At 46.2% G+C, this 17,235-nt stretch overlaps 1 protein-coding gene across 2 annotated transcripts in view; it reads left to right on the top strand.

The window, feature by feature from the left end:
• CLIC5 (chloride intracellular channel 5) overlaps positions 1-16,949 on the top strand; it is a 170,282-nt gene extending 153,333 nt beyond the window's left edge. The window contains exons 5-6 of one of the 2 annotated variants that reach the window (XM_005223375.5): positions 5,919-6,103; positions 12,113-16,949. In XM_005223375.5, the coding sequence (XP_005223432.1) occupies positions 5,919-6,103; positions 12,113-12,280 (353 nt within the window). In that variant the 3' untranslated portion in view covers positions 12,281-16,949. 2 annotated transcript variants of the gene reach the window in all.
• Positions 16,950-17,235: the final 286 nt, after the last annotated feature.

Raw genomic sequence — 17,235 nt, 5'->3', positions numbered from 1 at the left:
ATTAACTCAGGGGGAAGAGCCAGGGAGAGGGAGGCTGTCTGAGAAACTGAGCATTTTTATGCAAAAGAGGGACTATTTTATGCTCTAGAGGGACTATTTTGATTATTACATCTACTAGGTTCTAATCCAAAATGGACTAAATTAGTGCTGTGGTTTTCCCATGACCCAAGGGTTGGGAGCTTGTAAGGAAGACCAGAGTGGTTAAAAACAAAACCAGGTATGTTCTTCATGGTACATCCCGGGAGTCGTTTGAACAACCTGCTGGCACAGGCCTGTGTGCCTTGGATGAGACTGAGACTCAATTTCTTTATCTGTTCAATGGGAATGAATAATAGCTCTCATCTCAGTAGCTTCGCTGTGTACTTAAATGGTCGGTGGTGTAAACAGCCCTGTTCCACTTCAGAACAGCAGTGTTTTTCTTACTGGTGCTGGGGAGTAGGCTTCGAGCAGTGAAAGGCACGCAGTAGGGCGCAGGTACCGGGACGTGGGACCAGCTCCCAGTGAGCACCGTCTTCTCCACAGCAGAGGTGAACAGACCCCCATTCAGGCTGCAGACGACGGTCAGAGGTGGACCCCTGGCTGTCCTCTATCTGCAAGCTTGCATGCCAGAGAAAATCCGCATATGAGAGACTGAGAACAGAGCAATCCGGGTCCACAGTCCTTTCACCTGCGACGTCTGCGTGGCTCCAGGTGAATTTTGAGCCCCCAGGGGTCTGCACGGCCCTTTTTGCTCCTCGGTACCCCTGCTGCATAAAGCATGTCAGCAAAGCATGCCTCAAAGCAGGGCTGAGCCACGCTTGCAAGAGCTCGTTGGAGGCTGAGTCTTGGCTCCCTGGTCTCCATTCAGCCTCCATGCCCGGGTAAGAGTATATTATTTTCTTAGCTCAAATTGCAGTTTCCAAGTCATTATTTCTCTACAACGAGAAAACAATATTGGGTCTTATGTAATATCAACCTCAATGAATCTGGAAGTGATCATGGAATGGGTGGATTTTTTTTTCCCCTCCTTAAGAAAGAGAAAAATAAATTTGAGATTGTTTGCATATGGCTGAGAATATTTATGAACTATTCCCCTTGTTTCCTCATCACATATTTTATGCAGTGCGTTTGTGTGTGGTACAGAATAAATCTTACAGGAAGGGCTGGGTGGAGAGGGGAAGAAAGCCGTTCAAGGACTGGAGATCCATCAAGTGCCTGGGACGTTAGTGGTCGGGGGGTCTTGGGGTCTCCTGGCTTTAGGCTGGCTTGCTGCTGTCGAAGGGATCCCCCCTCCTCCCTTCTGCTCCCCCTTTCCTCTTCTCAGAGGAAGTCTCTTGGAGGGAGAGTTTCAGATGCCAACACGGAAGGAATTAACATCATCTTGTCGCTCTGCTTTCTTTCACATCCCCTTCACTCTCACCAGAGCAGAAAGTTCAACAGCAACAGTTTCACAACCTGGGTGCCGTCAGCCAAAAAAGATCATTAAACTCTATAGAGGCCAGATTGAGCCAGAGTCAGGGGAATGAATGAGTTGGCAGGTAGAAGAGCAAAGAACTGGCAGAGAGCATATCAGTGCTGGCCTTTGTCATTCGGTAACACAGCACCGTGTTGGCATGCAAGCATGTGAGTCTAGCTCCCCCCAGCCCTGCCTCTCAACATGGCTTGTCACCGAGAAGGATCCCAAGGGAGGCTAAGGGACAGGACCGTGGCTGGACATTTGGTCAGTAAGAGAAGCCAGGCTCCAAGCTGTCGATTTCTTCCTTTCAGTACTGGGGTTCAGAATTGGACCTTAGGCTGTCTCGAGCTCTGGTGCACCTTGGATTGTTGAGGGATATACTGACCAATAGCTCAGTTGGTAAAGAATCTGCCTCCAATTCCTGGGTCAGGAAGATCCTCTGGAGAAGGGATAGGCTGCCCACTCCAGTATTCTGGCCTGGAGAATTCCATGGACTGTATAGTCCATGGGGTCGCAAAGAGTCGGACACAACAGAGTGACTTTCACTTCACCACTTCACTTCATACTGACCAAGGGTGTGGCCTGAGGGGCAGAGAGCAGGATGATTGCCCGGTTTGCTAACACTACAGCAGTAACTGTCAGTAACTGATATCCTAATAGGAGCCTGGTATTGGATGGTGCACTTTCCCTGCATTGGCCGAGTTAATCCTCGCACTGGCCTTATAAGAGATCTTTAGTCCCATAGTTGAGATGAGAAAAGTGATACTCAGAGGGGTTGAGGAACTTGCCCACTCTCACACTTCAAAAGTGCCAGGATCAGGGACATTTCCAGAGTTTGTGGAGTAGAAAGTCAATACAATAAATAGGGAATTTGAAAAGTCATGTTCAGAGCCTTGGAGTGTTTGCCTCAGCAGCATCACAGTAAACTCACCCTTAGGTGTGTGTGCTCAGTCGTTTGTCTGACTCTGAGACCCCATGAGGTGAAGCCTGCCAGGCTCCTCTGTCCATGGAATTCTCCAGGCAAGAATACTGGAGTGGGTTGTCATTTCCTTCCCCTGGGGAACTTCCCAACCCAGGGGTTGAACCCACGTCTCCCATGTCTCCTACCACTCTGCCACCTGGAAAGCCCTACAACTTACCCTGGGTGGGGTCAGAATTTAAATGCAAGAATAGTTCTGTCACGTGGGCCCTCTCTGCAGCTTCATCTCCTCTTCTTTCTACCATGATTGTCTCCAATTCTGACCTTCACATTCCTGATCAAAACGCACAAACAGGAGTGATGCACTGATACACACAGCACGTCCTCAGAGCATCCGGACGTGGTGTGTTACACGGTGGGTCATGGCTGTGACGTAAGGCAATGAGGTCATAGCTGTGACGTAAGGCAATGAGGTCATAGCTGTGACGTAAGGAGGAGAAGGGGACGACAGAGGATGAGACGGTTGGATGGTATTACTGACCTGATGGACATCAGCTCAAGGAGTTGGTGAGGGACGGGAAGCCTGGTGTGCTGCAGGCCATGGGGTTGCAAAGAGTCAGACATGACTGAGCGACTGAACTGAACTGAAGGCAATGACCCTGGCTGTTCTCAAACTTTACCCGTCCACCTTGAGAAATTGCTGGAGAGAGAGTTTAAATTTCTCCAGAATCATCCCCCTAATGAGCTTCAGTTGCTGTTCTAAGACTCTCTTACCAAATTTCACAATGTTTCCAAGCCTGGGCACTCGGGCAGGTACCAGCTCAGGGGTCCGGGGGGCTTTTGGAGTTAGAACCTGCAACGTCTCCTACCCTACCCACGCCTCGTTCCCTCAGATGGTATCAGCTCATCACAGTTCAACAGGAATTCAATTTGATTGTTCCTTTCTCCATTAGAAGCAAGATTTTGTTATCATCTCCGTAACTGAAAGGGGCAGCAGGGTTTGTGGAAGCAAACAGACCCAATATAAACCACAGCTGTTTGGGTGGGGGTGGGGTGGGGTGCTAAGAAGTACTGTTGAGCATCCACCCTCTGCTGGTGCGCTTCAATAGGCCTGCAGTCCCATCCCAGTCTAGACAATTACTAAGGGGAATACAAGCATTTTTCCCAGCCCTGCTCAGTCTTTTCTCCCAAACTGGAAACACAAAGCAGATGATGAAGTCCAAGTTCAAATGCCACGCCAGGGAGAAGGAAGTGTTGAGAAGCCACGTCCAACCTCCAGCCTGTTTTCAAACATTCCAGTAAGTGTTCAGTGGCCATATCTTGGGCTGGTGTCATTTCATTGTCTCAGACAAAGGTTCTGACAAACATGGATTACGTGAGGAGGGGCTGACAGCAGGCACATTTGGGAAAAATCTGAACAGGAGCACAACCCTCTGGGCTCTTCTTCTGGGGGCAACTCCTCCCTTTCATCTGCTGGAATTAACATCCAGCCTGATTCCCATCATCTCAGTGTCATGCTCTAAACCAGAGTCTGGAAAGAACAGCCCTGGGGGTGGGTGCGGGGCCGGGGGGGCGGTGGGTGGTGCGGAGTGCTGGGACTGATAACGCAGATGCAGTGACTTGGCTGGCCGTCTCCTCTGGCTTTGTTCTCGGAGCCTAGGTAGACAGTTTCTAGGCTAGAGAATGACTCTGAGTGATGGTGACATCCTACAACTGCTCCTTTGAGTATTTTGCTCTGTTCTTTAATATATTTATATAATTTTTAAGTTGATATGTTGTGTTTTCCTTTTTATTCAGTTCAGAAATTTTCTTCCAGGGAAGTCTCTGTTCTGCTGTTATATGTGAATGAATTATTGGCCAGATAATCCCTGGGACAAGGCTGGAAAAGCCTTCTGCCGTATTATCTTCCCTTGGATGTTCCCTCCTTGAGGGACAGGTTTCCATGCATCCAGGGTTGCACATTTCTGGGGGAGCCCACTGCCTGTTTTATTTGCCCTTCCATTTTAGACTGCTCTGGGCTTCCCTGGTGGCTCAGACAGTAAAGAATCCACCTGCAATGCAGGAGCCCTGGGTTCCATCCCTGGGTCAGGAAAATCCCTTGGAGAAGGGAATGGCTACCCATTCCAGTATTCTTGCTTGGAGAGTTCCACGGACAGAGAAGCCTGGAGAGCTACAGTCTATGGCGTTGCAACGAGTCAGCCACAACTCAGTGACTAACACTTTAGAACAGCCCCTCTAAATTAAATTCAAGGATGCCTCCTTGATATCCACTGGTTCTCTGGGGCAACCCTGGACATGGGTACTGACTGTCTTATGTCCTGTCTTCCTGGAAGCTTTGACCCCTCTCCTTCTCAGGTTGGGTTAGCCAAGGCTAAGGCTTCCCCCAAATCTGGTGCCTATCTCTGTTCTAGGATGTCTATATAGCTATTATTTCCTTATTTAATAGCCTTTTCTTCCTACAAAATTAGTATGTGGATTAATTGCAGAATATTGGCAAAATTTGGTTAAGCCAAACAAGAAAATGAAAGTTGATAATTATTATGGTATCTGCTGGAGATGAGAACTATAATGGCTTTGATAGATATCCTGATACTTGTATTTCTGTATTTATGTTATCTTTTAAAAAACTGGATTAGCAAGTGTTTACTGTTTGGTTAAGGTTCACTTTTTCAGGCTGTTTAATACTCCCCTATGGCATGGTGTACTGGCTGTCAGATTCTCTCTGGTGCATGTTCAGTTCAGTTCAGTCGCTTAGTCACGTCTGACTCTTTTTAACCCCATGGACTGCAGCATGCCAGGCTTCCCTGTCCATCACCAACTCTTGGAGCTTGCTCAAACTCATGTCCGTTGAGTCGGTGATGCCATCCAACCATCTCATCCTCTGTCGTCCTGTTCTCCTCCCTCCTTCAATCACTCCCAGCATCAGGGTTTTTTCAAATGAATCAGTTCTTCACATCAGGTGGCCAAAGTGTTGGACTTTCAGCTTCAGCATCAGTCTTTCCAATGAATATTCAGGACTGCTTTCCTTTAGGATGGACTGGTTGGATCTCCTTGCAGTCCAAGGGACTCTCAAGAGTCTTCTCCAACACTGCAGTTCAAAAGCATCAATTCTTCGGTGCTCAGCTTTAAAGATAGTCCAACTCTCACATCCATACATGACTACTGGAAAAACCATAGCCTTGACTAGACGGACCTTTGTTGGCAAAGTAATGTCTCTGCTTTTTAATATGCTGTCTAAGTGTCTTTTAATTTCATGGCTGCAGTCACCATCTGCAGTGATTTTGAAGCCCCCCCCAAAATAAAGTCTCTCACTGTTTCCATTGTTTCCCCATCTATTTGCCATGAAGTGATGGGACCGGATGCCATGATCTTAGTTTTCTGACTGTTGAGTTTTAAGCCAGCCTTTTCACTCTCCTCTTTCACTTTCATCAAGAGGCTCTTTAGTGTGTGGGGAGCACTAATAAGACAGGGTTCTGGATAAGCTCCTTTACCCTGAAGTCCCCGTGACTGCATCCAGTGGCAAGGAGGTTGACTAAAGACACTTCCCTTGCTGTTCCATGCCAGCCCTTGAGCGAGGCCTGACCAAGGCTCTGAAGAAGCTGGATGACTACCTGAACACCCCTCTGCCGGAGGAGATCGATGCCGACACTCGCGGGGATGATGAAAAGGGCTCCCGGCGCAAGTTCCTGGATGGGGACGAGTTGACCCTGGCCGACTGCAACCTGTTGCCCAAGCTCCATGTGGTCAAGGTAAGAGCGCTCTACCTGTGGGTGCCCCCCAGATCCACTTCATCGAAGGCCCGGGTCTCTTGCGAGGATGAGACAAGGACAGGGCCGCCTGCTGATGGAGAATCGGAGTTTGAAAATCTCGTGAACAGGGACCCAAAGTCAACCTCTGCTGCATGCTGGCTGTGTAGCCCCTCTGAGCTCCAGTTACACAGGCATGTGTTGCTTAACCAGGGCTGTTGGGAGACTAAATGTGGCCTGAAAATGCCTGCCATGTTGTAAGGGCTTCTCTGGTGGCTCAGTGGTAGAGAATCTGCTGCCAATGCAGGAGACGTGGGTTCGATCCTGGGGCCAGAAGATCCCCTGGAGAAGGAAATGGCAACCCACTCCAGTACTCTTGCGTGGGAAACCCCATGGACAGAAGACTCTGGTGGGCAACAGTCCTTGGAGTCACAAAAGAGTGGGATATGAGTTAGCGATGAAACAACAGCAAGCCTATTATATGTAGTTACGTATAGTCTTGTCACTCCAAAGACCTCTTCCTTACCTTTTCATCATAGGTTTTCACTGGCTACCCACTACCTCATGATCTCTATTAAGCGTGATCTCATATACGTGTTTTCTTTGTGGGCAGACCCACCTTTTGATTTCCTATAGCCACTCCTTGGGGCAGGCAGACAGCATCTTCCTCTTCTACTAGTTAAAAAGCTGGAGGTTGCAAAGAAATGATAATTATTTTTGCTACCATTGCTTCCCAATCATGGTCGATACAGAGAATAATCTTTCCTATCCAGCCTTAGGATCCGAGAAATGGAAAGAAGAGGGGAATTCTGAGTCATCCCAATCTCCCATCCCAAAGTGGACCCCTTCCTGTGTGTCTGTGACAGGCTTCAGTGAAGCTGTGACTGCATGTTTCTCATGACACAGAGCCCTCTGCCTACCAAGCCAGCCCTACCATTTTGGATGGCTCTAGTTATTAAGAGCCATCTTTCCTTACATGGAACCCAAACCTGCCTCCCTGCTTGCTTGGTTCTCTGGAACAACACAGAACAGGGCTGCTCTCTTCATCTCATTTGAAGACAGCAGTTTTGTCCCCTGAATTTCTCTGAACTGGGGTTCCGTGGTGGCAATGCAGGAGACCTGCGTTCAATCCCTGGGTTGGGAAGATCCTCTGGAGAAGGAGATGGCCACCCACTCCAGTATTCTTGCCTGGGAAATCCCATGGACAGAGGAGCCTGGTGGGCTACAGTCCATGGGGTCACAAAGAGTCAGACACGACTGAGCAACTAAATAACAGCAACTATAACATATACATGTATATATGTTGTTTTTCAGATTCTTTTCCATTATAGGTTAGTATAAGATATTATAGTTCCCTGTGCTATACAGTAGGGCCTTGTTGTTTAGATATGTTTTTAATATATATAGTCGTGTGTATATGTTAATTCCAAACTCCTAATTTATCTCCCCTACCCCCACTATCCCTTTTGATAACCATAAGTTTGTTTTCTAGCATATCCTTTTCTGACCCTCATCAGTCCAGAGAAAAAGACAGTGGGATCATAGAGCTAGACTGCTCTCTTTTTCTACATCTGTTGATCTCTTACAGTCTCAGTCAGACAAAAGCTCTGTGAGGATAGGTCTTGTCCAAGCCTAATGGTGGGTACATGGTAGCCCTTTAATTAACACTCATTGGTTGATCATTTGATCACCTAGCTTGTGACACTCAGTTTCTTTCCACCTGTCACTAAGGAGAATCAGATGCAGTCATTTATCAGTTGGATATCTGCCTGTTGGTTTTCGGCTGATGTCCTGAGCTGGAAATCAGAACCCTTCATTCAGAGCACACATCAGCTGGAGTTGAAACATAAGCTGAGCTTGCCCTGGTGCTCCCAAGGGATGCATCAGGGCTGGATCCTGGGAGGGAATCATGCTTGCCAGGGCTGATGGGCAGAGAAAATGCAATCCATTCATATGAAGACACTTTGGGGTTCAGGGCCAAGCCAATGGTGATTGGTAAGTCTGTCCAAGCTGTTTGTCTTTGAAGTTATTAATAACTGCACGGTCAACCCACCTTCAAAACATCCTTTATTCTCTTTCCTTGAGGACGAAGTGGCACCATTATGGGTGATATGATTCTATCGGTAACACTATCAGAGGTCATGGGAAGAACACCATTCTAGAAGTCCAGAAACTCAAGTTCTGTTGTCGTTGAGTCGCTCAGTCATGTTTGACTCTTTGCAACCCCATGGACTGCAGCATGCCGAACTTCCCTGTCCTTTACTATCTCCTGGTGTTTCCTCAAAGTCGTGTCCATTGAGTCGGTGGTGTCATCCAACCATCCCATCCTCTGTTGTTCCCTTCTCCTCCTGCCCTCGATCTTTCCCAGCACCAGGGTCTTTTCCAATGGGTCGGGTGTTCGCATTAGGTGACCAAATTATTGGTGCTTCAGCATCAGTCCTTCCAATGAATATTCAGGATTGATTTCCTTTAAGAATGACTGGCTTGATCTCCTTGCTGTCCAAGAGACACCACCAACCAGCAGCAGGAGCTGGGACAAGTCCTTTACTCTTTGGGGAAGTCATTTTTCTCATGTCTGAAAGAAGAGGTGTGGATGATTATTTTCCTTCTCGCCTCTTCCCCTCTCTTCCTCCCCGTCTCTCAGTCACACATGGTTGGACCACCCACTCAAGAATCACGTGTCCAATTAGGTGGACAAATGGGCCTCCCAGGCCCCATGCTTCATCCTCCGGTTCCTCCAGTTCCTTCCAGCACTAGACTCCCAGTTACGCCCATCCTTGGATGATGTTCAGTGCATCATTCACTTGGAGGAGCTGGAGTTCGGAAGGAGGATGACCCACAAAAGGACAAAGGCTGGGCCTCGCTTCCCATCTCCTTGGATTTCTGCTGATCCAGCTTATCAGAGCCCAGAGCCCTGGCAAACCTCTAAAGTGCAGAAAGCATGAAAGGAGAGCCAAGTCAGACCTCCAGTTTGGCTTCAGATGCCAAGACTTAATCTGGGCTGGGGGAGCTAACTGTTTTCATATGAAAGCAAATTCAGAACATGAGCATGGAGGTTCCTGCTGACGTCAGAGCTTCTCCCGCGTGCGTTCCCTCCCTCTCTCTCATTGGCTTTCCTTCAGCTTTATCTGCGTCCTTGGAGGCCGCGTTGCTCCAGCCCCACTGCTCGCTGACAGCCTGGTTTGAACTTTCATTGTCTGGCTGCCTCCTATTCTCATCTCCCAACTCGAGCCAATATGTGAGGAAAGAACCAGCTCTGGTCAAGCTCAGAGTGTATGGATCCGGGCAGGGAGGGGCATGTGGGACTCTTGTCGTCTCCCGAAAGACCCTTGTTCTCCACCACCCCCCAGACCCTCACGTGGCACAGGGACCTGTTTAGCCCCTGCAGCAAACAGGAAGGGAGCTATACATACAAACACAAATATAAATTCATATGTTGAGTCTCTGTTGTTTCCCAGTTCAAATTATATCCTTTAAAAACCTGAAAATAAATTCCAGCAGCGAAAGACTCAAGGCCACCCCATGGATTAGTTTTTTTTAATGGATGTCTTGACCTTATTATGGCTCTTTTTCTTTCCTTTTCTCCATTTAAAAAATTGGAGTATAGTTCATGTACAATATAAGTTACAGGGGTACAACAGTAATTCACAGTTTTTAAAGGCTATACTCCATGTATGGTGGTATGGAAGTCACTCGGTCATGTCCAACTCTTTGTGACCCCATGGACTATAGCCCACCAGGCTCCTCTCTCTGTCCATGGAATTCTCCAGGCAAGAATACTGGAGTGGGTTGCCATTCCCTTCTCCAAGGTATCTTCCCTACCCAGGGATCAAACCTGCATTGCAGGCAGATTCTTTACCATCTGAACCACCAGGGAAGCCTATACTCCACGTGTAGCTACTATAAAATACTGACTATATTCTCTGTATTATACAATACACACTTAGAGCTTATGTTATACATAGTAGCTGGTGCCTCCTAATCCCCTACCTCTGTTTTGCCCTTCCCTTCTGGTAACCACTAGTCTGTTCTCTGTATCTAGTTTTCTCTTTTAGATTCCACATATAAATTGTAACATACATTATTTGTCTCTCTCTGTCTGACTTATTTCATTTAGCAAAATGCTCTCTAAGTCCATCCATGTTGTCGCAAATGGCAGAATTTCATTCTTTTTCATGCCTGAGTAGTATTCCATGGTGTATATGTATCACATCTTCTTTATCCATTCATCTGTTGATAGACATTTAGGTTGCTCCCATGTCTTGACTACTGTAAATAGTACTTCTATGAACATTGGGGTGCATGTATCTTTTCAAATTAGTATTCTTCTTTTTTTTTTTAAAGATATGTACTCAGAAGTGGAATTACCAAATCATATGGGGGTTCTGTTTTTAGTTTTTTGAGAAACTTTCATATGTTTTCCACAGTGGCTGCACCGATTTATATTCTGTGGGCTTTTTTCATTCTCTCTGGCAGTTTCAAGCTGCTTCCCTCATTGGAGCCTCCACCCCTGCATAGATTTGCTCCTGACCCAAGACAGCCTCTTCTTAAGGCTGTGGGCAGCCCCAGGGCCCCTTCCTCTTGCAGTGAAGACAGGGCTTTGTCCAAGGACCCTGAACCCATCTCTTGTGCTCATTGGCCACACCTATCCTGGATGGACAGACACTGCCAGGTGGCTTCGGTACTGACCTCCCCAAACCAGTTATATTAACCGAAAGAATTTAATATGAAGAAGTGCTAAGTACCTAAGAACTAGGGAGGCGATATGTACCTTGTGGTTCCTTCTTCAGGGCAGGGGGCAAAGGGAAGAGTTTGGAATGATCAAAACTTGAACTATACAATAGCCAAGACATGGAAACAAACCGAATGTCCATTGACAGATGACGGATAAAGAAGATGTGGTGGGTCTCAATGAATTCTGACATTAGATGATGTTTCTTGAGCACTTAAAGCCAGCACCTCCCCCAGATGACTTTTATGTATATTAAATAACTTACTACTCCAAGGTAGGTCATCTTATTATTTCCATTTTAGAGAAAAAGAATTTGGGGCTCAGAGAAGTTAAGTAGCTCGTCCAAGATCACACCATTGTCAAGTAATGGGGTCAGGATTACAGATCTAGTCATCTGGGATCCAGAGCCCACGCTTTTAACCACTATGCTATTGTCTTTCAATACAAACACCACTTCCCCAGAAGGCTCAGGTCCACAGCCCCAAGTGTGGCAGTCGAGGGAGAGAACAGGAATCACCGTCTGTTCACCTCCACATACCCTGAAGCTCCATATGCATTCCGGCATCTAACTTGCATGTTTTTTTGCTTTGCATTCCCTTCTGTAGATAAGGCTGGATGAGGGAAGAAAATAGTTGTCTATAATTCTATCAGTCAGACGTATCTTCTGCTAACAGATTGGTGTATATACTTCTGCTCATCATACATATTCCTCCTAATGCTTTATACTGTACTTCCAACTGAACAGCCTCTTGAAGCGTTCTTCAAGTCCCTGGAATTTTCTCTGCAACCTCATTTTTCATGGCTCTCCAGTATGCCACTGCATGTATATATGACAACGTATTTATCCATTCATGTGTTGTTGGACATTTGTGTTGGGTACCTTTTTTTTTTTTTTCTATTTCCAAATAGTCCTGCAGTCCTATTTACAAGAAACTATATCTTCTTATACACTCACGATATTTCCTAAGGAAAGGAATACCTAGAAGCAGAATTACTAGATCAGAGGACAAATTATACTTGCTTGGGAAACTATAATACAACAAAAATTAAAAAAATAGCATATGATAATTAAATCAAATAGTGTTGCATTAAAAAGGCGGCACCATCACCTTGCATGACAAGTGTCTTGCTGCTGGCCCCTGGGGGACACATGGAGGGTCTTCCCGCTGTGCACACACAGGGCCACATCACTGATCCTTCCCGGTGATCTATTTCACGCTGCCACATCACCAACACTTCCTGGTGATCTATTTCACGCTTTAACGCCATCTCTATTGCAGATTGTGGCCAAGAAATACCGCAACTACGATTTCCCGGCTGAGATGACGGGTCTGTGGCGGTACCTCAAGAACGCCTACGCCCGGGACGAGTTCACCAACACCTGCGCGGCCGACAGCGAGATCGAGCTGGCCTATGCGGACGTGGCCAAGCGCCTCAGCCGATCCTGAACTTGGCCGTCTCGCCCCATCGCTGCTGCAGAAGGACTCCACCGTCTCCCCAAGGACTCTGGCTTCACACACTTCTCTTCCACGCCACCTCTGGAAACTTCTGTCTCTATCAGGCCACATCTCTCTGGCATCCTTGGAACCCCCCCGCCTGCTGGCTTTGACCAAAGTCAGCGCCATCTCCCTCTGGTCAGGCAGGAATCCCGCAAGCAGAAAAGAGAGAAACGGTCAAGCTGTCAGCCTTTCGGACCTGGACTGGGTTCCGTGTGTTTGGGGGTCGGTGCCGGGGGGAACCCTGTCTGTGGGATTGTCACTGGCCCCTTTTGCCAATATTGAAATATCTCCTGAGATGCATTAGAAACCTACAACATGCTGTCCTTATCCACCCCTCCTCTTTGTCAGTAACTCCAAGGCCAAACGCCCTCTTCGTTCTTATTAGAAAGAGGTGCATGGCTGTGTTAGTGGAGACAGAGAGTGGATGGGGCAGACGTGGGTCTGGGCACGTGGCAGACACACCTCCAGTCACTCAGCACTTTCTAGCATTGTCACTTCGGGCACTGAAGGCCAGATTGGAAAACAACTTCAGACAGTCTCAGTTTTCTGCAGTGCTGGGCACAGTCTGATGTGATCACATACCTGGCTTGATGCTGATCTCTATTATCTGTCCAGACCTTGCCAGGAAGGGAAATTGGCATGCCATTCCAAACTGGGGTACCTGGGGAGGGGAGGGGAGGGGAGGAGTGTTGATGCCAAAAGGCCCGTGGGGTCTACCAGCCATGGGGTTTGCTTGCTTATGGGAGTGGTTTCATTGGAGATTACATGCCTGGGTTTGACTATGTTTATCCACGGTTGAATTTTGGTCTCTGAGAAAGCAGATGGGAGTGTGGGGGGTGGGGGGATGGATGCAGGAGGCTAAGAAGACCTTTGTATGAGGCTCAGTGTTCCCTGGGAATCTTCTAGATAGATCTTTTCTCTTATGATCTAAGTCTCGAACCAGTGATGTCATGTAGCTGCCATCTTCATAGCAAAATACCAACAATTGACCAAAAATGACTCTCCAGCTTCTTCAAGTTGTTCCTGGATGTGGGTCTGTGAGCTGGGTGCTCTCTGATTCAGCTGCAGCCTCTGATGTGTGAGAGATACATTTAGGAGGTGGCTTGATCGTGGAACCTTAGGAAGAAAGTCCATGGGCCTTTCTGATTGGGAAACCATGTGGTTTAAACTCAAAGAAAAAATACACGTGCATCTGGGTAAATTTTCCTACCGTCTGATTCCAATGCCCGATGAAAAAGAGGAAGCTGTTTTTTAGCTAGCATTTCACTCTGTAGTCATTCTCCTTGAGTTTCACCTCCTTAAACGCTTACCCTGCCTGAGCACAGGAAACTGTGCAGAGGAAACGAAGAAAAATGAACTAGTCATGAGCTCCCTCTTGCCATGAATGCCCTGGGAGAAAGTCCACCCGCCGCAGACCCTTACCTTCAACAATCCTCCCTTCTGTGTTACCTGTTGATGGAGGCTGAGGCTCCCAAGTGCCCGAAAGCCCCAGGATTTGGCTCGCTGCTCAGTGAGGGCAGGACAGCACGGGGCCTTCTTGTAGAAACATCACGAGGTTCTAACCCAAGCAATATCTGGACCTACCTGCCTCCAGGGATCTCTGGAGAGAAAGGGGACCCAGTGATCAGAGCAGAGGGGAAGAAGTAGAGGGTCCCTTTTAGCCCAGGGAGGAAGATGCCATTTCTCAGTGGGGCATCCTATAAGCCTGAGACCTTTCATTCAAAAGCAGAAAGAATGGATTCATTTCCTCCTCTAAGGGAACCTTTGCAGGACTCCCTGCTAACTTTGTCCCTGGAGATGTTTGAAAAGGCGAACTGATGAGGAAACAATCCTTCTGACAATAGGGAAAAGCCCCATGTTGGTCTCATGGGAGATGAAAGCTTAAATGATCCCAAAGGCCTTTTCATTAGTGTGAAATTCTGTTGTCCTCAGAGATCCTTCCCTGAACATCACAGCATAAGTACGATGATCTAAGAAGCAGTTTACTTTCCCGAGATCCAGAGAGGTGCTGTTCTTGAGGTATACCTGAGAGGCACAGCCAGTGAGCCACGGTGAAAATGGCAGGATGCCCAGGCAGAGAAGCTCCCCCAGGCAGAGTAGCACCCCAGGCAGAGTGCCCCTACAGAGGAGTTTTTGAACCCTGAGGACACTGGATATTCAGAATTCAGCAATTGGCAAGTCTTTAAACACAGCCTTTAAAAACAAACAAGCCAAACTAAATCAATACTGTTGGTTCTAGCTGTTCCTTCTGTGGTTGACTTAGTTTTATATCAGTAACCATATTAGGGCCAGGGGTGGGGTTGGAGCAGTTATATGACCCCACCGTAACCATTTAACAGAGGGAGAGGAGTTGTAGATGGATGACATTTCCTGGTACTCAATCCAGGAATATCTATTTATTGCAGCAGCAGATTATCATATGATGCAACCAACTATTGATTTAAAGCTTTAACATCTATGACGAGGTTTATCAGAGTATTTTTAAATAATATTGCCTTATGATGATTCTTTTCCAAAGAGATTTTTCTCCACATCCTTCAGTTTCCCTGGGTTTTGGCCATAACCTTGTCCTGTACACAGCATATCATCTCCCAGCCACAGTGTGGAAAGGTCCTCAGATGTCCTCAGAATCAACTCAGGGAGTATTGAAGGTCTGCAATTTGACCCTGAACTCCAGAGTGTTGAGATGGGAAGTGACCCTTGTTATTGGTCTGGCATGCATATCAATATCTCAAAAAGCATCTCAGTGGCAGTAAGAGGGGATTTACTTGGGTTGAGATTCTATTTTACTCTAGATTTATTTCTCTCCTTTGGTTTTCACATCACTTTTTTTTTTTTTTGGTGGGTTAGCATAGTGTGAGGCAGAGGGAGAAATAAGAATCGTATTCAGAACAATTGTGTTGAATTTACCCATCTTCTCAGTCCTGCCGGCCTCTCAGCTTGCCCTGAGAGAGTGTATTGGATAAGATTTTAACAGCTATAAAAGATGAGCTGGATCAGTAAAATCTAGACTGGTCCAGCACATAGTTCCTTCTATTGCACAGCTTCATTACCTGACACTTCAGAGTTACCAGTATGAGTGTGGCTGTCTTGTTTTGAACAAACGATACAGTTACCTGGCACCAAGCTCATGAGTTGAAAAGTGAAACCCACGCTCCAGTGGGTTGTTTGACCACAGGTCTCCAAACTAGTTTCATCTTCCCAAGAAATGATACTGTCTTCAGTGTTCACTTATCTTGCTGGTGGGGCCATGGAAATGCTTGATCTTTTGATTAGAAAGAGGCCATGCCAAGAATGAGTTTTCCTGGGCTGAATTTTCTAGCATTTGTCAAATGATACAACAGAAACTCTTTGTAACACCTGTACCCCCTGGCCACTCTGCAGAAAGACAAGATCAAGCATCTTAGAATGGTTGTAGAATGGATCACATCTGGAATGGACCCTGAAGATCTAAGATCCTAGAAATCAGCAAGGTCTGGACAAACAGAATGAAAAAGGAGGCAGTGTCAGGAAGATAGAGGTCTCAGTTCAGTTCAGTCGTGTCCAGTTTTCCATCAGGAGAAAACGGTGAGAGTTGGTGTCTGAAATTAAGTTGGTCTAGGGGCAGGGGACATCCAGTAGGTAGGTCTGTGACTCCTATTTCCAAGGGCCAGGAGGCCAGTTCAGCAGCAGAGGGAACCAAGATGCTGGTGACTTCTCCTTGGAATGAGCAGCATTAACTCATGGTTAAAATAAGTTCAATGATTCCCAAGGGATCACTTCCTTATTTTAAAAAATAACACTTAAAAGCCTCAGGAACATTAGAAAAAGAAGTGTGCATGGGAAGCATCCTGGTTCTGATGTGAGGACTGAAGTGTTCACATCTTGGCTTTGGGACCCTCCTAGCACACACGGCCCATTGGTTTCTATCCACGGCTCTTGGCATGTAATCCAAACAACACATGCCCTCCTATGAATACATCATCCTCTCCCTTTGTCAATATTCTCCTCCCAGCTTAGTTTCAGGATCCTTTCATTTTGTGACATGGTATGACCCAAAATGTGCATAGTCTTACTTAATGTTACTTAAGGAAATGGATCCAACGTTCCCCTCCTCAACCAAAACAAAAATTAAAAATTGCCTCACTGTAGAGCTTGGGTTAATCTATTTCTATGAAAGCAATCTTTTTTGGCAAAATATAATTTTAAGGATACAGTCATCTATGGTATTTATGTATAAAGATTTTGCGATATTGACTATGTATATGCTTAAAATATAAAATATCTGACTGATGTTTGAACTTGTCTTTCTTTCCTGACCACCTGGCTATCCCATTTTATAAGCTGGAGAGTTAACTAATTTAGCAAAGAAGCCTAGCTTTTATAAAAGATCAAACATTTCACTTTATAAAAACACTCCCAGTGATGGTCACTTGACTTTCCTCAAGACTTTTAGCTGTGGTGATAAAACAACAGGACTTGCTTTCAAGCCTTAATAATGTAAAATTCCTTTTTAATGAAGACATTGCTAAGTGTTTTCCTCATGAATCTGAACCAGTTATAAATTTGTTTTCTGGTCTTGATTGGTATTGACTAACTCAAATAAAGTTGGTTTATTTTCAAATAGTACAAAATCGACCATCAGACGTCTTATTGAAGGTGGGGATTTCCTATGCTGTTTGAAATGAGTATGAAATACTTCTTTTTTCCAAACGTTATTTGATTTTCCCATTACAAAAGAAAAGATGTTCATTCTTCTTAAAAATCAAAAGCAAATAAAATTAAAAAAAAAAAAATGAAATAGGGAATTATCTGGCTGTCCAGGTGTTAGGCCTTGATGTTTTCATTGCCATGGTCCGTGTTCAATCCCTTGTAGGGGAATGAAGGTCCCACAAGCCACGTGGCGCAGCCAAAAAATATGTAAT

This window comes from Bos taurus, chromosome 23 (assembly GCF_002263795.3).
Source record: "Bos taurus isolate L1 Dominette 01449 registration number 42190680 breed Hereford chromosome 23, ARS-UCD2.0, whole genome shotgun sequence".
Classification (NCBI taxonomy): domain Eukaryota; kingdom Metazoa; phylum Chordata; class Mammalia; order Artiodactyla; family Bovidae; genus Bos; species Bos taurus.
This window is presented reverse-complemented; position numbering and strand designations above follow the sequence as displayed.